Below are 17,435 nucleotides of genomic sequence, written 5' to 3' on the forward strand. Positions count from 1 at the left end.
GCTGGAACCTCATGAGAACTCTGGAGGGCCAGGCTCATACCAGCCACTGGGTCTGGCCCCTAAGGCAATAAGAAAGGCTTGATTAGCTGTGGGATCCACTTCCAGGGATCTCAGGCAGCACTGTGACTGGTTTAGAGGTGCCAGTCATTTCCTACTGAGAGGGTTGAAAGAATGGATCAGGCCAGCAGCTGTCCCTTTGATTTTGTTTTGATGTTATCTGTTTGTCTTTTCTTTTTTAAAAGTTTTTTTAATTTATTTATTTTTATGTGCATTGGTGTTTTGCCTACATGTATGTCCATGTGAGGGTGTAACATCCCCAAGAATTGGAATTACAGACAGCTGTGAGCCACCACGTGAATCTGGGTCCCTGGAAGAGCAGTCAGTGCTCTTAACCCCTGAGGCATCTCTTCAGTCTTTGTTTTTTTCAATAACAAATCTCATCTCTGTATAAAATTACGATATGGCAGGTAGAAGAAAGAAAGCAGCAATGAGTCCTAGTGCAACTCAGCACACATCACTACCCTTTCCAGTCATTCACACGTCCACGGTGAGGACACTGTTAGCAGAATCGGAACCCACCGAGTTACAGTACTGGGCTTTCTTTCCATTTATTTCTCTTTAAAGAGTGTTTCCAAGCTGTGTGTGCAGTAACACACACCTGTAATCCTAGTATTCAGGAGGTAGAGGCAGGGGCATCAGGAGCTCAAAATTATCTTTGACTACACAGTGAGTTTGATGTCAGCCTGTGTTACAGGAGACCCTGTCTCAAAAACTCAAATAAGCAACAACACTAATATTTGTTTCTGTGTGTGTGTGTGCCAGGTAGTGCACTAGGAGTTGCCCATATCTAAAACTGTGTTCCTCAGATGAAGAAAACATTGTGGGGAAGTACGGCTCTGACCTAAGCTTCTCTGCATGTCACCTGGTTGACCTGGGATTTGAACCCAGGAAGCCTGACACTTGGGGCCCTGCAACATTATTCCTCAGTCCTCACTAAACCCACGGTCAGGATCATCAAAGCCAACCAGACACAAATGAATTTAAATAATAAATCAACCTATGGTAAGTGGTCAGAAACCTGGCTCTAGCACCCCAACTCTCCAGCCATGCTTTCTTCTGGCCAGAGGTCTCCAGTGTCCCCTGCAGGGAGCATCCCTAAACCACAGGTGACTTAAACAGAGGAGCCACAATCAGATTGACAGTTAAGCAATTAAGACTCCACAGGACACCAGAGAAGAGAGACCCAGCCCGAGGGTAAATTATCCCAGTTTAAGGTCTGGTAAACATCTTCTTTGTACTAAAGCTCCCAGGGGTTCTCCAGGCCTGTGAGTAGGATACAGACCCAGGAAGCCAAAGGAATTTGCCCAAAGCCTGTCGCAGCCAGCAGGAGGTGCGTTTTCTCCCTCCTTAGCTGAGCACTAGGCTACAGGGCCCCTTTGGTAGTGGCTGGGACGCAGAAGGCGATTCTATCCTCAGTCTCTGCAACCTCAGACTCCAGGCAGTCACCTCTGCATTTTGGTATAATCAGAGTGGAAGGCATTTTCCAAGTGAGAAGTCAGGCTTTCCGGAGAGCGGCCAGATACTAAGTATTCGTGCATTTTTCGTTTATAAGGATTTGAAGCCAGGCCCTCACATTTGTGAAACAAGTGCCCTACCACTGATCTACACCCCACCCTCAACCACTTAACCCTGCTGTCATGGCAGAGTAGCTGCATGGCAGGGGCAAGGGACACAGTACTCCAGGGCAGTCTCCTGTACAGGGCCGGTGGCCAGCAGAATTTGGCCTGTTAGCTGTACTTACCAACCCTGCTCTGTCTTCCCTAAAAATGCTTAGATTTATTAGTTCAGGCTAAACCACTTAGACTTTGGAGCACAGGCTTGTTTCTGAGGACTGACCTGTTTTCCTTCTGTGGGTAGGAATGCAATCTTTCAGCTATTAATCTAAAATCCCGGGAAATGCAGTGAAAGTGTTTTGACTTGCAGTTGGTCAGTATTACTAACAGATGAAAGAGAAAATATTTTACAGATCCATAGCAACCAGAAAAGAGGATAAATCAGCCAAAGGGGGGAAAATGTCAGGAAAATCAAAAAGACTAGAAGGAAGAAAAATGATGCTAACGCAAGATGGCAGCCCCATTTGGCTTTGGTTAGCTGACTGGGGCGATGAGGGCAGCTATCCAAATCAGGAAGCAGAGGGCTCCAGCTCTCCTGGGTAAGAGCATCTCCTTTCAGAATTCCCTTGAGGGCCAGGCAGTAATGCACACAGCATGGGGGATGCTAGGGAGCTAGCAGGTTGGGCATCTGCGGCAGGCAACGTCTTCCTGAGCTAAGGTTCCCGAGGACAAGGATGGCAGAGCAAGATATCGGCAGGTGATGGCTTAGCTTTAACCCTGAACAGCATCAGCAGCTTCTGGGGAAGAACCACTCACGAAGAAGAAGAGGCTGGAGAGATGGCTCCGTGGTTAAGAGCACTAGCTGCTCTTCCATAGGACCTGGGTTGTTTCCAGCACTCACATGGCAGCTCACAACCATATGTAACTCAGTCCAGAGGACCTGACACTTTTGCTGGCCTCCTACTCAGCATGCACGAGATGATGCACTTACAAATGTAGCAAAATACACACAGAAAACAAAATGTTTAATAAAACCAAAATGTGCAGAGGCAGGCAGATCTCTTTGAGTTCAAGGTCAGCCTGGTCTGTAGACCAAGTTCTAGAATAGCCAGAACTGTTTCACTGAGAAACCTGTCTCAAAAAATAAACAAAACAAAACAAACAAACAAAAAACCCCAAACCAAAATGCAGGTACCTCAAATCCAAGCACATCTTACTAAAAGGAAGGAAGTTTTCATTATTCAAGCTCCTCCTTTGCTCTCTCTCTCCTCCCTCTCTCTCTCTCTCTCTCTCTCTCTCTCTCTCTCTCTCTCTCCTTAAAAGGATTTGCAGCTTTCCACTGCCCAGAGGCAGATCCAGACTCAGTCCTGACTGGCCTCGAGTGTCAGCACTTTCTTCTACCCCTCAACTGGCTGAAGAAGGCTCTTTCCCTCCTCCAGGGGCTCACACATGTTGTTTCTCTCTGTCAAAAATGTCTTTCTCTTCCTTCTTGCCTCCAGTCTGTCCTTCGCCGACCCTGGGACCTAAAAGGTACCACACGTCACTGTATCTGGAGCTCTCTGCTCCTCCCCTGGCTAGCTACAGAATCTAGTTCTCATTTGCTCATCTCCAGCCACTGTCTCCATCTTGGGATAGATCCTGTTTCTTTCACTTGGGCTCCCAGGTACACAGAAGGCAGACAAGTAAACTAGCGCAGAAGAGGAAAAACTGCTCATCTCCCCAGCTCCTCCTCTGGGTCCTTGGAGGCTCAAGAGGCCAGAGCACACGAAGCAGGGTTCATTAGACAGTCTTGGAGGCGCACGCATGGGGCTGCTGAGCCTCAGAGAATTCTGAAGGCCATTATCTGTTTGAGTTTTAAAATCAACAATTTTTTATTTTTATTTGGTTTTTAAAGACAACGTTTCTCTGTGTAGCCCTGGCTGTTCTTGAACTTAAATATCCACCCGCCTTTACCTCCCAAGTGCTGGGATTAAAGGCATGTACTACCACTGGCCAGAAAACACTATTTATGAGTTTGTTTTTGCTTTTCAGATAGGATTTCATGTAGCCCAGTCTGCCTTTGAACTCACTATAGAGCAACGATGATCTCAAACGCATGACTCTTCTGCCGCCACCACCAAAGTGCTGGGATTACAGGTGTGTGCATGCCTTGCCCTGGCTGCTGCAATTTTTTTTTATAAATAGAGAAATGTTTAAAAACCAACCCTGTGGTGCCAGTCTGTCAGTACCACAGACAACTCAGTTGGTCCCCTGCCCAGGAAAAGGTCCCTGCTGGAATTGCCATTGTCTCCCTATTTGAGTCTGAACTGTCATGGGGTTGCCATTAAACAGCAGCAGGCAAAGGCAATTGAACTTCCGCTGTGTCAATTACAAGGGTAGGGACTGTGTTTTTCCTAAAAATTCAAGTGAAGTTGGCCTGGAATTTTTGGCTAAGACCCACCCACAGCTGAACTGAGAGCAGATGCTCTCTCCTGCAGAACGACTCAGGAATCAAGTCCTGCAGCACGGGATGGCATGGGGGTGGGGCCTCCTCCTAATGAAACCCAGAGGGCAGGGCAAGAGCTGTCACTGGCCATCTGAGAAGAAAGAATAAACTGATCAAAAAGTTAAAAGTGAACGGGAAGGAAGAGGAACTGACTGCAAAATAGGGAAGTCAGAGGTTGAAATGTCTGCTCCTGAGTATTGATGTGACTACCATGAAAACCTTCCAGACATTCCCAAGGACTCTGCCAGAGGCTAGATTTGGCTCTAAATCTGCAGGAGCAGGTGCAATGACAGCTGCCCATCCTACAACTGGAACGTTCTCTTCCTTCACTTTTGTACTGTCCCAGGTCCTGACCAGTAGGCAAGGTTCCTTGGACTCCAGGCAGGGTCTGCCGCTTTCTAGATAAGAGTGATAGACACTAAGCTGGGTGGTGGTGGCGCACACCTTTAATCCCAGCACTGGGAGGCAGAGGCAGGAGGATCTCTATGAGTCCGAGGCCAACCTGGTCGACAGAGTGAGTTCCAGGACAGGTTCCAAAGCTACACAGAGAAACCCTATCTTGAAAAGAAAAGAAAAGAATAGAAAAGAGAAGAGAAGAGAAGAGAAAAGAAAAAAAAAGAGCAGTAGATACTGTTCTGTTCATCTGGGCCCTATTTCCTGCGGCCTTATTTTCTGTGTTGCTATAGCAAAATACCTGAGGCTGGATAACCTAATAATACACAGAGGTATACTAGGCTCAAGATTGCGACAGTTGGAGGTTCCAAACATCATAGTGTTCTGATTCCAGTGAGGGGCTCCTAGCTTTGTCACACATCTGCAATGCTACCTGAAAGTGAATGTCCCCCTTGGCATCTGTGTCTGAATACTTAGTCCCCAGCTGATAGCAGCAGGATGCTGGGAACAGGTTAAGATGGCAACAAGGCACCACACACTCCTGCTCTGGCTTCCTGGTATATAAACCTCTCTCTCGAGCTGCTTTTGTCAAGAACTTTGCCACAGAAACAAGAAAAGTAACAAACACAATGGCGAAGTAGCAGGAAGAGACTGGCAGGAGCAGGAGACCAATGTGTGGCCAGCCTTGCTTTGTAACAGCTTGCTCGCTTGCCAGACAGCACAGAAGGTTCCAGTCCCTTCATGCTGCTACACTACAGACCTGTCTTCAAAGGAAAGACATTGATCGGACCATGGCTACCATACCTGGACTAGGAGAGAGCCAGCTTAAAAAGGCAGACCAAGTGCTGTTGAGAAAGTCAACCCAGACAGGATCAGCCCCCCTTCTGGCTGATTCTACACAAAGCGTCCTCGTTGGGCACTCCAGTCAGAGTGCTGTCCCACTTGTCAGGACATCAAGATGCAAGGAGACAGAATGAAGGGTGCCTGCTCTAACCAATCCTCTTCTGATGACTGACTTCCCTCCCAGTGCACACCACCACTGAACTAAGAGGTGCCTCTACTGCCCCATCAACAACTGATTTTGCCAGCCAGAGTCACAAACTACTTTCTCTACCAACAGTTACTCCTTACTTAAGGAATCCCCTTGCCATTCTCTGTAGTTAGAAGTAAGGATGAGGGGGACCTTCCATATAGACCCTGGTACTGTACTTGGACCACTGCTGCCAACAACAGTAGTCAAATGCCCCTGGCAGAACTGATCTGAAACCCTCCCCAGGACTGACATAGAAGCATTCGGAGAAAAAAAATCTTCCACCTGTTGGTCTGCAGATTAATAATAACTTGGAAGGAGGATTAGTGTTATCATCATTTCTGACTGATAAAAGACCATTCTGTAATACAAGACAGACACACGGCACTAAAACCCAGCACCACTGAGTACACAGATCAAGCGACACCTGAAACCCTGTGTGTTCCTGTTACACGAGCCAAATAAAGTCAGGAGGAAGGCTTTGCCATCTACGGAAGCTTCTTCCTTGTTTTCTGCTGCCCTTTGTCTCTGGCTTAGCTTCCCACCTCTCAGCAAACCTTCCAGTGGGTTGGCCAGAGATGAGTTAAGGGCCCATCTGAGTTACTCTGGAGCAAACTTCAGAGGCTGCCTACTGTGGTCTGATGGCCCTGTGAAGACAATTGCTGCCCCCTGCGCTACACACACCAGAGTTCATTTCTCTTTCCTTTGCTTGCCACTGACCTGGCACTAAATGTGCCTGATATTTAATCCAGAAAAGCAGGTCTCAACACTCATTTGACTATACTGATCAGCATGTCTTCACATGCAACTAGGTGGGGAAGAGGGTGGAGCACTCTGTATGAAGTTAATGGGTGTAGAGTGGACAGAACAGAGGCAAGGCTACCAGACAGAATTCTGATATCATTTATTCATGTAAGTATATCTGTGGACATATCAAGCAAAGAACACACAATTCTGTGTACTATGATCATGTGTGACCCTGTAGAGTGTACCACACAGGGGTTAAAGACAGCTACAAGCCACAGGAGGGGTTCTCTATGAAGCTGAGAAAGTTCCACTCTGAAAGCCTGAGCAGCCTAAATCCAATCTACAGAGCAGCTAATCATACTATAGAGAGTCTGTATCAATGTTTACTTTACGGCCCCACTAAACCATGCTGACTCCATTGCATTTACAACAGGGCTTCCAAGGCAAGTACCCAAATCAACACAAAATCAGGAAACAGTCTGGCACGATGGCACATATCTTTGATCCCAGCATCTAGGAGGCAGAGGCAGGCAGATCTCTGTGAGTTTGAGGTCAGACTGGTCTACAGAGTGAATTCCAGGACAGCCAGGGCTACATAGTGAGACTCTGTCTCAAACAAAACAAAAACCTCAGAGCAACATTGTTGTAATAAGAGCGGCGGGCTGCATCCCCAGCACCTGGCTGCCCCCACGGCTAGCTTTACCCGAAATAATTACACGGAAACTGTATTCTTTTAAACACCACTTGGCCCATTTCTATCTAGCCTCTTCTAGGCTAGCTCTTGCACCTGGACTAGCCCATTTCTAATAATCTGCTGTAGCCCACGAGCTGGCTTACCAGGAATGATCTTAACCTGCGTCTGTCTGGAGTGTGAGAATCATGGCGACTCACTGACTCAGCTTCTTTCTCCCAGCCTTCTGTTCTGTTTACTCCACCCACCTAAGGGTGGACCTATCAAATAGGCCTAGCAGTTTCTTTATTGCTTAACCAATGAAATCAACAGATTGATATATGACACTCCCACATCACAACATCTCATCCAAGTTGGGTTTATAATGTGAAACACAAATTAAATAATTGTATTTGTATGACTACTGCTGATTTTCTACATTAGGGCAAGATAATGCACCAAATGTCCACTGTCTGCTGAGGCAGGCATCTGACAGACACAAGCAAGACATTAGCAAACAAACACACCACCACAACCTGGTAAACCAGCTTGCTGATCCATATAGTTTTTCTTTTCTTTCTCTTTCTTTCTTTCGTTCTTTTTCTTTTTCTTTTTTTTTTCCTTTTTTTTTTTTTTTTTTTTTTGGATACAGGGTTTCTCTGTGTAACAGTCATGGCTCTTCTGGAACTTGTTCTGTAGACCAGGCTGGCCTCAAACTCACAGAGATCCACCTGCCTCTACCTCCCAAGAGCTGGGATTAAAGGTGTGCACCACCACCTCCTGATTCCATACAGTCTTAAGATCACAGGCCTGTAAGATCAAATAAATATGGCAGACAACAAAAATGAGAGGATAAGGCCGGGCGGTGGTGGCGCACGCCTTTAATCCCAGCACTCGGGAGGCAGAGGCAGGCGGATCTCTGTGAGTTCGAGACCAGCCTGGTCTACAAGAGCTAGTTCCAGGACAGGCTCCAAAACCACAGAGAAACCCTGTCTCGAAAAACCAAAAAAAAAAAAAAAAAAAAAAAAAGAGAGGATAAAGGTGCTGGAAATTCAGGGAGAAAGAGCGGTGATGGCACCATTCAGGCACATGTGGAGATTCTGGAGGACTAGCTTATTTCTTGATTTGGGTGTTGGTTATGTGAGTCTGTTCAGTTTGTGAAAATTCATCACACTACACAGATACATATGCACTTTGCACACAGATTCTTTTTCATAAATAGAAAGTTAAAAGAAAAGGCTGGATGCTGTGGCACACACCTGTGTATTCCAGCACTCGGAGGAGGAGGAGGCGGATCTCAGGCTTGCTGGCCAGCAGTCTCCTGTGAACCACAACCAATGAGCTGGGGGCTCTAGAAATGGCTCAGCAGTTACGAATACTTGCTGTTCTTACAAAGAACTCAGATTTGATTTCTAACACTGACATGGTAGCTTACAATAGCCTGTCACTCCTGATGCCATCTTCTAGCCTCTGAAGGCACCAGGCACACATGTGGTACAGGCACACATGGTACACATATATAATATATACATGCAGACATTCACACATACATGTAAAATAAAAATAAGTCATCAAATATATATGGCAGATAGTTCCTGAAGAACTATAACCAAAGTTGTTCTCTAACCTCCACACACATGTAGCTGCAGACACAACACAAATGCTTTAAAAAATAAAAGATATATATTTAAGAGGATTTTGGAGATGTTATAAATGCTTTTTTTCGCCTAGCTCCGTTTTCCAAGCTGCAGACTGTCACCCTTCTGAGCATTAGTGTTGTCTAACACTGAGCAAGCCATCATAGAGCAGAGTGGTCACGTGAACCAGCAGCTTTTAGCCACATGGATGATTTTCAAGTTTCTCATTGTACAGCCTGTGACATCAGGTAGACCAGATGTCCACAGAGTTCCTGTCAACACAATACTGGGGCAAAATGTACTCCATTCATTACCTGGGCTCAAATCCTGCCTTCACATCTATGAGATCTGTGATCTTGAACGTGTTACTAACCTTCTCGATGTTGTCTTCTGCAACTGTAAGGCTGACATGGCCCTGTGATCCATCCCCAGTATGAAAGAGAAAAAAAAAAAGTACTTAAACTGAGCATAGTGGCCTAGCACTCAAGAAACTAAGGCAGAAAAAGGTCGAGTCTCGGCCTAGGTTACACAGAGTTTGCCTCTAAACACAAAATAAAACAAAACAAAAGGAAAAACCAATACCAGGTGCTACCTTTTGTGTGTCAGAGGCACACAAGGTACACCAACATCTTAGCTCTTGTCCTCACTACCGTTAGCCTTAGTCTCAATCAGGGACCATTGTGTTCTCATCACTTTCCTGTGTTTCAATAACTTACTACTCTCTGTAAAATTCCAAAACAAACTTAATGTAGACTTATTGAACTATTTACTTGGTTGGTTTTTTTTTTGTTTGTTTGTTTGTTTCATTTTGTTTTGAGGTAGAGTTTCACTATATAGCCCAAGCTGGCCTTCAGCTCAGAGTCTCTCTACCTCTGTCTCCTTGATGCCAGAATTACAGGTGTGATCTACCACTACCCAATTTACCTATTACTTAACTAGTACAATGGTGTCATAGAAAATCTGGAAAATAGAAAGTAGTTATTATACTTTAAAAGTGAAGTTGGGCTGGAGAGATGGCTCAGAGGTTAAGAGCACTGACTGCTCTTCCAAAGAACCTGAGTTCAGTTCCCAGCAACTACATGGTGGCTCTCAACCATCTGTAATGAGATCTGGGGCCCTCTTCTGGTATTGCAAGCAGAATATTGTACACATAACAACTAAATAAACCTCTTTTTTTTTTTTTTTTGAGAGAGAGAGAGAGAGAGAGAGAGAGAAGTCACCCTGTTGTTCTGAAGTGCCTGACTGCTCTGCAGGCATAGCTGACAGCAGTTACACTGGAGAAGCTGTGAGGGGCCACTGGTACAGAAGGGACTTGAGAGCACACAGTTGTCAACACACACTTAGAAAGAGCCACAACTTTTGGTGCAAAAGTACCTGGGTCTATAGGGAAGTCAGAAGGCGTAATGTGAATAACCAGATACCCCAATCACAACAACCCTTCACGCTTGCTTTCTCCCACATATCATACTTTTTTGCAGAACCATTTAGCATTATCTATAGGCATTCCAAACTTTGTCTCCCCAGAGTAAAGTCAGAGTCGTATATAAGCACAATACCACAGCCACACGAGGATGCTGCAGTGACAGTTCCTAACAGACAGTTCACATTCACATCTTCCCAGCCAGCTTACAGACATTTTTCTCCCAGGTTGAGTCAAGGATCAAACACAGCATGTAAACCACCAAGTTTCCTTAAATTGAAGACAGTCCTAGCTGGGCAGAATCCAGGAAGCAGCACTGTGGAATGGCCTGCAGTATGGCCACGTTTGGCTGTAACTTACTGGGATCTAGGTTCAACCTTTTAGGACGTGCTCTTCAGCTGTCTTCTCATACTTGGCTTGCACACGGACAGCATGTACAGAGAGACACAAAGTACCACTTGGCTGTACGTGCTGCAGAGCTTCATCTCAGCTGTGGAGACATCTGCTCAGACCTTTCTTTGTCAGAAGAGTCTCTCTCTCAAATGTATTTATTTTTGTTTTACGTATATGAGTATTTTGCCTGCATGTAGTCATTTTGTACATCCATGAGTAGAAGCCCATGGAAGCTAGAAAATGAGTTGGATCCCCTGGAACTTTGAGTTACAGGAGGTTGTGAGCTACCATGTGTGTGCTGGGAACTGGACCCAAGTCCTCTGTAAGAACAACCACTAAGCCATCTCTCTAGTCCCTCTTTTTCCCCCTACCAATAAATAAGTAATCTGTAGAGCTATTCTTTGAGTTCCTGAATCCTAACAACTTATTTACTGAGGATGAAGGTGTATGCCGTGGCACACGCGTGGAGGCCTGAGGATGAACGTGCATGCTGTGGCACACATGGAAGTCAGAGAACAATTTGAGGAGTTGGTTCTCTCCATTATCTGGGTTCCAGGGATCAAGCCAGGGCTCAGCAGGCTCTTCTTTTTTTTTAAAAAAAATTACATTTACTTGTGTATATGTGTGTGGGCACATGTGCCCTGGCATATATGTGGAGGTCAGAGGACAACTTGAAGGAGTGGGTTCTCTCCTTCTACCATAAGGATCCCAGGAATCCAACTCAGGTGGTCAGGGTAGCAGCAAGCACCTTTACCTATTGAACCATTTCCCCAGTCCCAGTATCCTTTTAAATCACTTGAGGATTGAGAGTTCAAGGCCAACTCGGGCTATATATAAAGACTCTCTGTGCCCCCACCAAAAAAAGGCAAAATAAAACAGTCACTAATATAAATCTGATTTGTATTATAATGTTAAAATTACTTCACATTAGAAATTACTAGTATGTTGTAACATTTACTTTACATTTCCTTAAGCAGGGACAAAAAATGAATGTTTTAACAAGCAGTGGAGTACCACCTCATCTTTAGAGCCCCTGTTCCCACAGCAGATCAAATTCTACATCAAAGACAAATCTATTTTCAAAGTTAGACCGGATGGCGCAGGCTAAAGAGTGAGTTCAAGATCAGCCTGGACAACTTAATGAGACCCTGTCTCAGAATAAAAATAAAGTATTGGATACAGGTCAGTTTCAGAGCACTCGCCTTTATGTGCAAGACCCAGCTCCAATCCCTATGTCTTACATTCTCTCTCTCACCTAGGTGCAGGTATGAACCTGTCATCCTAGCTCTTGGAGGCTAGCAAAGTGTCATTTCAAGCTCATCAAGGCCATTACGTATAGTGAGGAAAGGATGAAGAGGGAAGGAGGCCATACACCAAATCAAAGATAAAAATCTAGGTCACATAACTAGCCACAGAGAGATATTCTAGAGCTATGAAGCCTTCATAGGCTGGAGGGTGCTGGCAGAATGAGCTAAAATGTAAGACCATTCCCAGCACAAAGACTTTACCCAAGATCCATTGTAGCAGTCCCCAGTGGGCACTGGGAGCAAAGGACAATCTCTTAGAGGGCATCTGAATAATCTAACTCGGCTCTGATTTTAGCATCCCTCCACCCTGTGAGGGAAAGGAACAAGTTCCAGTCTCTGTCATTCGCCCAGGCTGAGCCAAGATTAGCCTATGTGCCTGAGGCCTCGAGACAGACATGGAGACAGTCAGGCCACTGGGCACAGGGAACAGGCTAGATATGACAGACAGAGACAAAGCCTGAGGGCATCAGGACACTGGCACAAGTCTCTGCCTAGGTCCACATAGTTCCCCACCCACGAAAGGACTCTGCAGACATCAAAATACACCTGCAAGCTCCCAACGCCCACCAGACTGATAGTCATAGGACCAGAACAGCAGCAGCCTCTGGGCTATTACCTGACTGGAAGACATATCGAGCCAGGCCCTGCATCAGCTCCGCTGGCCATGTTGGTGGGGCAGACTCTCCAGTTTCTCTCTTCAGACGAAATGTCAATTCAAAGCCAAAACCACTTGGTCCATCTGTTCCTGTAAACCTGAAAGGAGAAAAACATTTTCAGTTTAACTAGCACTGGATAAAGTTCTACAGTCTTTGTGTGGTGGTCATCACAAGATTTCCTCAACCTAAAGGGAATGCCAGGGTAAAGAAGTCTCTCCAAAGCCTGCTTTACCCTCCAGTGAGCTGCGGGTATACATGTACGATGTCAGCCCAGCCAAACTCCTACACTGGAACTCTTGAGTTATAAGTTCCAGATTTTGTGGTTCTAGGACATTCCTTTTATATGACAGAAGAAACACTACTGAAAATCTTCCTTATGCTCCTCTCTTATTCAGACTGCTAATGAGTACCCACTGAGTTTGCTAAGAACACATATCCTATGATCCAACAGTGGCTGTGTGCTCTGGGAAGATATGGCCTTCTTCTACTCCACCTCCAGGGACACCATGCCTAGCTGTACTGAGTGGCTTCCTAAGTCACAGGTCCCACTCTCTTCCTAAGGTCAGTCCCCACACCTATCAGTGAGTGCCACCTTCTCTAAACTCCCATGAGCATCCCCCTTAGTCACTGAACCCCAAAGGACAACAGTGCAAGTCTCAGCTGAGTCCCTGAGACAGGTTACTACCAGAGAGGGCAGTGATGTCTACTCAAGAGCAGAACTTGGTTGGGGGAGTGCCACACCTACTCAGGTGAGGGAGGTATCTAAGGAGGAAGGAGTCCCCAAGAACTCCACAAAGTTTGCCAGGATGAGAAGGGTTAAGAGTTAAAATATGTTCATCATGTAATTTTCAGTAATTATATCTTGTACAAACATGAACCACAATGATTATACACATGTAAACTCAAGCCATAAACTAAAATGACAGCTAACACTTTCCTTCTATGTCTTGAGAGCTGAAAACACTATCAGTGTCCAACCCTGGAACCCCTCAGAGCATCTTCTTTTTTTTTGATTTTTCGAGACAGGGTTTCTCTGTGGTTTTGGTTCCTGTCCTGGAACTAGCTCTTGTAGACCAGGCTGGCCTCGAACTCACAGAGATCCGCCTGCCTCTGCCTCCCGAGTGCTGGGATTAAAGGCGTGCGTCACCACCGCCCGGCCAGAGCATCTTCTTTTGTCAACGTCCCCAAGAGGCTAGCATGGGAGACTGGGCAGAAAGACACTGACTGGAGTCCCAGCTTTTGCTTTGTGTGCTCAGCAGATCAGCCTCCAGGCGCCACTCCAGGAGAGAGCACCTCTGAGGAGCTGCATGCAATGGCCTTCCGACTGAAAATGCATCCGTAGACATCGTTGCAGTCACCTGCAACTGCATCTAAGGATGTGTGCATGTGCGGTCTGCTTGTTTTTCTGGTTTCCAGGTGGGAAGTGGAATCTAGAGGGCACACATGGATTCTTGGGGACAAGGCAAACTGCTTAAAGTGACACTATTTAGACTATTTGTTTCCTTGATGAATTACTCTGTTGGGTCAAGTCTGCACAGAGTCTGTGGGAACAGCTACATTAAGGAAGCAAGCTGCCTCCCAGAGGCCGCAGGTTTGGAAGTGTGTGGAAATCCAGAGCTGTGAGATTGACTTTAAAACTCTGTAAAAGGCTGGGGCATGGTGGTGAGCAGCCTTTAATCCTAGCACTGAAGAGGTAGAGGCAGGTAAATTTGAAGCCAGCTGGTTTACACAGTGAGTTCTAGGCTAGCCAGAGCTACACAGTGAGACCCTCTCAAAAATCAACAACTAAACAAAACTCTACACAGGGACGTGGGTCACTAGGGCAAAAGGAAGATCTCAGGCAGCCACCAATTAGAGACAGCTTTGTAAAATGCATTAGACCATTGTTCTAGGGCTTTCATCTTGGGCCAAGGAAAATACATGATTTCTAACCGCAAAACCTGAGAAACAGACTAAAAGGAACATATGCATTATAGACTGCACAAGGGCAAGAATCGCAGGCACAGAGAGAGAAGCCACTGCACCGTTTGCACTCACAGCACATCTCACTGAGCAGAGCTCTATACACACACATGCACACACACATGTGCACACCATCTGTCTCCACACGGGCTTTCTAAGCCAGCTCTGTGGTGGGCAGGCCAGCTCTCACTTGGCTGAGGAGGAGGGGCAGAGCCAGCGGATGGTTCCCACCTGTGTTTGATTACCACCCACCAGGGTGGCTGGACACAACCTCAACACTCTGAAACAGGAGTTTGGAACGGCCCAGCCTTAGGATAAACACATGACTTGGGCCTGTCAGATTTCTTTTTCAAAGAAGGCTGTCCAGGCAATAACAGCCAAGCAACAAAATCATTCGGTGTTTAAAGTTCCCCAAAGGGGACTGGCTTGGTCTGGACCACTTCATACAAAGGTTTTTCCTGCCAAAGAGGGTTTGCCTAACCAGAGAATGGACCCACTCCAAAGGAACAGCTGTCTTCCATGTCTTCTAGGATGAAATATGAGAGCAACGAGACATGTTCTCTCTCTCTCTCTCTCTCTCTCTCTCTCTCTCTCACACACACACACACACACACACACACACACACACACACATTCATGCCTCCCCAACTCACATATACTTACGTACCCACACACACACTATATATATATATATGCAAAAAAGTTTATAAAGTAAAAATGTTATAGTGATTTAAGGTTAATTAATTATTGAAGAAAATGATTTTTGGAGATTGAGTGTGGCCTACGTGTCAGTGTTTATAAAGTCTGTAGTAGTGCATCACAATGTCCTGGGCCTCACACTAACCACAGACTCAGCCAGACAAGCTCTAATCCTGGAACTGCCATTCACAGCAAGTGTGCTATGTAGGCATAACTTTTTTTTCACAAGCTGGGCAGTGATGGCGCATACCCGAAATCCCAGTATTAGAGGCAGAGGCAGGCAGATCTCTGTTCAAGTTCAAGGCCAGGCCAGTCTACCTAGAAGGTTCCACAGTCAGAGCTAAACAAACTGTGTCCCAGAACAAACAAACAAAAAAGATTTATTCATTGTGTGTGTGTGTGTGTGTGCGCGCGCATATATATGGGGACATCAGGGAACCGCATGCCCCGGCACAAACGTGACCATCAAAGAACATTTTGAGGAGCTGGTTCTCTCCTCCAGCCATGAGGATCCAGGAGAGCAAACTCAGGCTGTCGGGCTTTCAGGTGTTACCTACCTACCGAGCCTCCTCACAGCCCCGCTGCAAGCCTTTATGCCATATCAGCTATTATTTACAGTAGCGGTTACTAGTTCTGGGAACTCACCAGAAGGGAATAATCTTGTATTTGGAAAAAAACCTTTGGCATAAACATATCCAGTAGTATTTATCAAAAAAAAAAAAATCCCAGTGTTCTATAAGTAGGGGCTTATATAAGTTTCTGGTGCTTCATTAGGACACCACCGTGACTAAAAGCCAGGGCTAGCAAGAAACAGACTGATCTGTGTGAGCTCTGAGAAGCAAAGGGCCCTCTGTGCCCTACCTGGTGAGGTGGAACCAGGTGACATCCAACCATACACTAGAGCCTCATCAAGTCAAATGGTCATGAGAGTGGAACATCTGGGCATGGCTGGTACAATGCAGCTGCTAAAGAAACATGGGTGTTTTCAAAAACTGAAACAATTACTGCAATGAGGCAGGAATTTCATGTCTGGGTATCTACACAAAAGCCTGAAAACAGGGTCTCGAAAACCCTGTTGACAGCAGCATTACTCACAACAGTGCTGGGGCAGTCACAGACAGCAGAGGCAATCCAAAAGCCTGCTGCCAAGGCAAGTAAACAGAAATGTGCAGATACGAGACAGCCAACCATTCAGCCTTCAAACAGCATGTAGTGGCATATTCCTATATTCCCAGAATTTGGGAGATGGAGGCAGGACTATCAACAATTCAAGACCACCCTCAGCTATATAGTGATCCTCGAGGCCAGCCTGGGTTGTAGAAAACCCTGTCTCAAACGCAAGCGCGCACGCGCACACACACACACACACACACACACACACACACACACACACAAATCTGACAATATGAGTGAATCTTGAAGATATCATGCTAAGTGGAACAAGCTCGACACAAAGGAGCAACCCTGCAAGCACCCACTCAGATGGGGCAACTGGAATAGTTAGGCACAAAATACAACTGTGGCTTCTAGGTGTTGGGAGATGATGTGGGATTTTGGGATAGCATCCGAAAGGCTGAAGGAGTTCCCACAGCAGAGACATGGAGAATAAGAACTATTATTTTGAATAGGTCTAGTTTCAACTGGGAAGACCAAAACGTTCTAGAAACTGAAAGTGATAATGTCTGTACACTAATGTAAAAACCTATACCTAGCCGGGCGGTGGTGGCGCACGCCTTTAATCCCAGCACTCAGGAGGCAGAGGCAGGCGGATCTCTGTGAGTTCCAGGCCAGCCTGGTCTACAAGAGCTAGTTCCAGGACAGGAACCAAAAGCTACGGAGAAACCCTGTCTCGAAAATAAAAAAAAAAAAAACAAACAAAAAACTATACCTAAACATGGTGGCAATGGCAATTCATATCATGAATATTTTACCAAAAGTGAATGGGCATTAAAACAAACAAATTAAGTGCTCGCTTCGGCAGCACATATACTAAAATTGGAACGATACAGAGAAGGTTAGCATGCCCCCTGCGCAAGGATGACACACAAATTCGTGAAGCATTCCATATTTTTAGTAGGACTGAGCCAGCAACCTGGGCCAGATCAGGCCTGAGGCAGTGAACTCCACAGGAGCAGGTACAGGGGAACAACTGCTGAGCGAGTAGACCAGAGCCAGAGACCACTGTGGGTTCCAGATGTGAATCTGGGACCTTCAAGGGAGTAGACCTGAGCCAGGACCCCTGTGGGTCTGGGCATGAGTCTAGGACCTCTGAGGAATTAGGCCTGAGCCAGGATCTCTGCAGGTCTGGGCGTGAGGATATGATAGTTTACATAAATGACCCCAAAAATTCTACAGCTCATAAACACAGTAATGTAGAAGGATACAAGATTAATTCAAAAAATCAGTAGCCCTCCTGTACACAT

General features: G+C 45.9%; 1 protein-coding gene and 1 non-coding gene across 3 annotated transcripts in view; one reads left to right on the plus strand and one right to left on the minus strand.

The window, feature by feature from the left end:
• The window catches only part of Sufu (SUFU negative regulator of hedgehog signaling), a 100,566-nt gene that overhangs the window by 56,155 nt on the left and 26,976 nt on the right, over positions 1-17,435 (minus strand). For both annotated transcript variants that reach the window (XM_041661847.1, XM_041661846.1), the window contains exon 3: positions 12,312-12,448. In XM_041661847.1, coding sequence (XP_041517781.1) covers positions 12,312-12,448 — 137 coding nt within the window. The remainder of the gene's footprint in view (positions 1-12,311; positions 12,449-17,435) is intronic.
• On the plus strand, positions 16,978-17,084 carry LOC121454814. The gene has a single exon (XR_005975334.1). It is a non-coding gene; the product is annotated as a U6 spliceosomal RNA (small nuclear RNA).

This window comes from Microtus oregoni, unplaced genomic scaffold, assembly GCF_018167655.1.
Source record: "Microtus oregoni isolate MIOR12 unplaced genomic scaffold, Mior012 000012F_ref0000307, whole genome shotgun sequence".
In the NCBI taxonomy this organism is placed as follows: Eukaryota; Metazoa; Chordata; class Mammalia; order Rodentia; family Cricetidae; genus Microtus; species Microtus oregoni.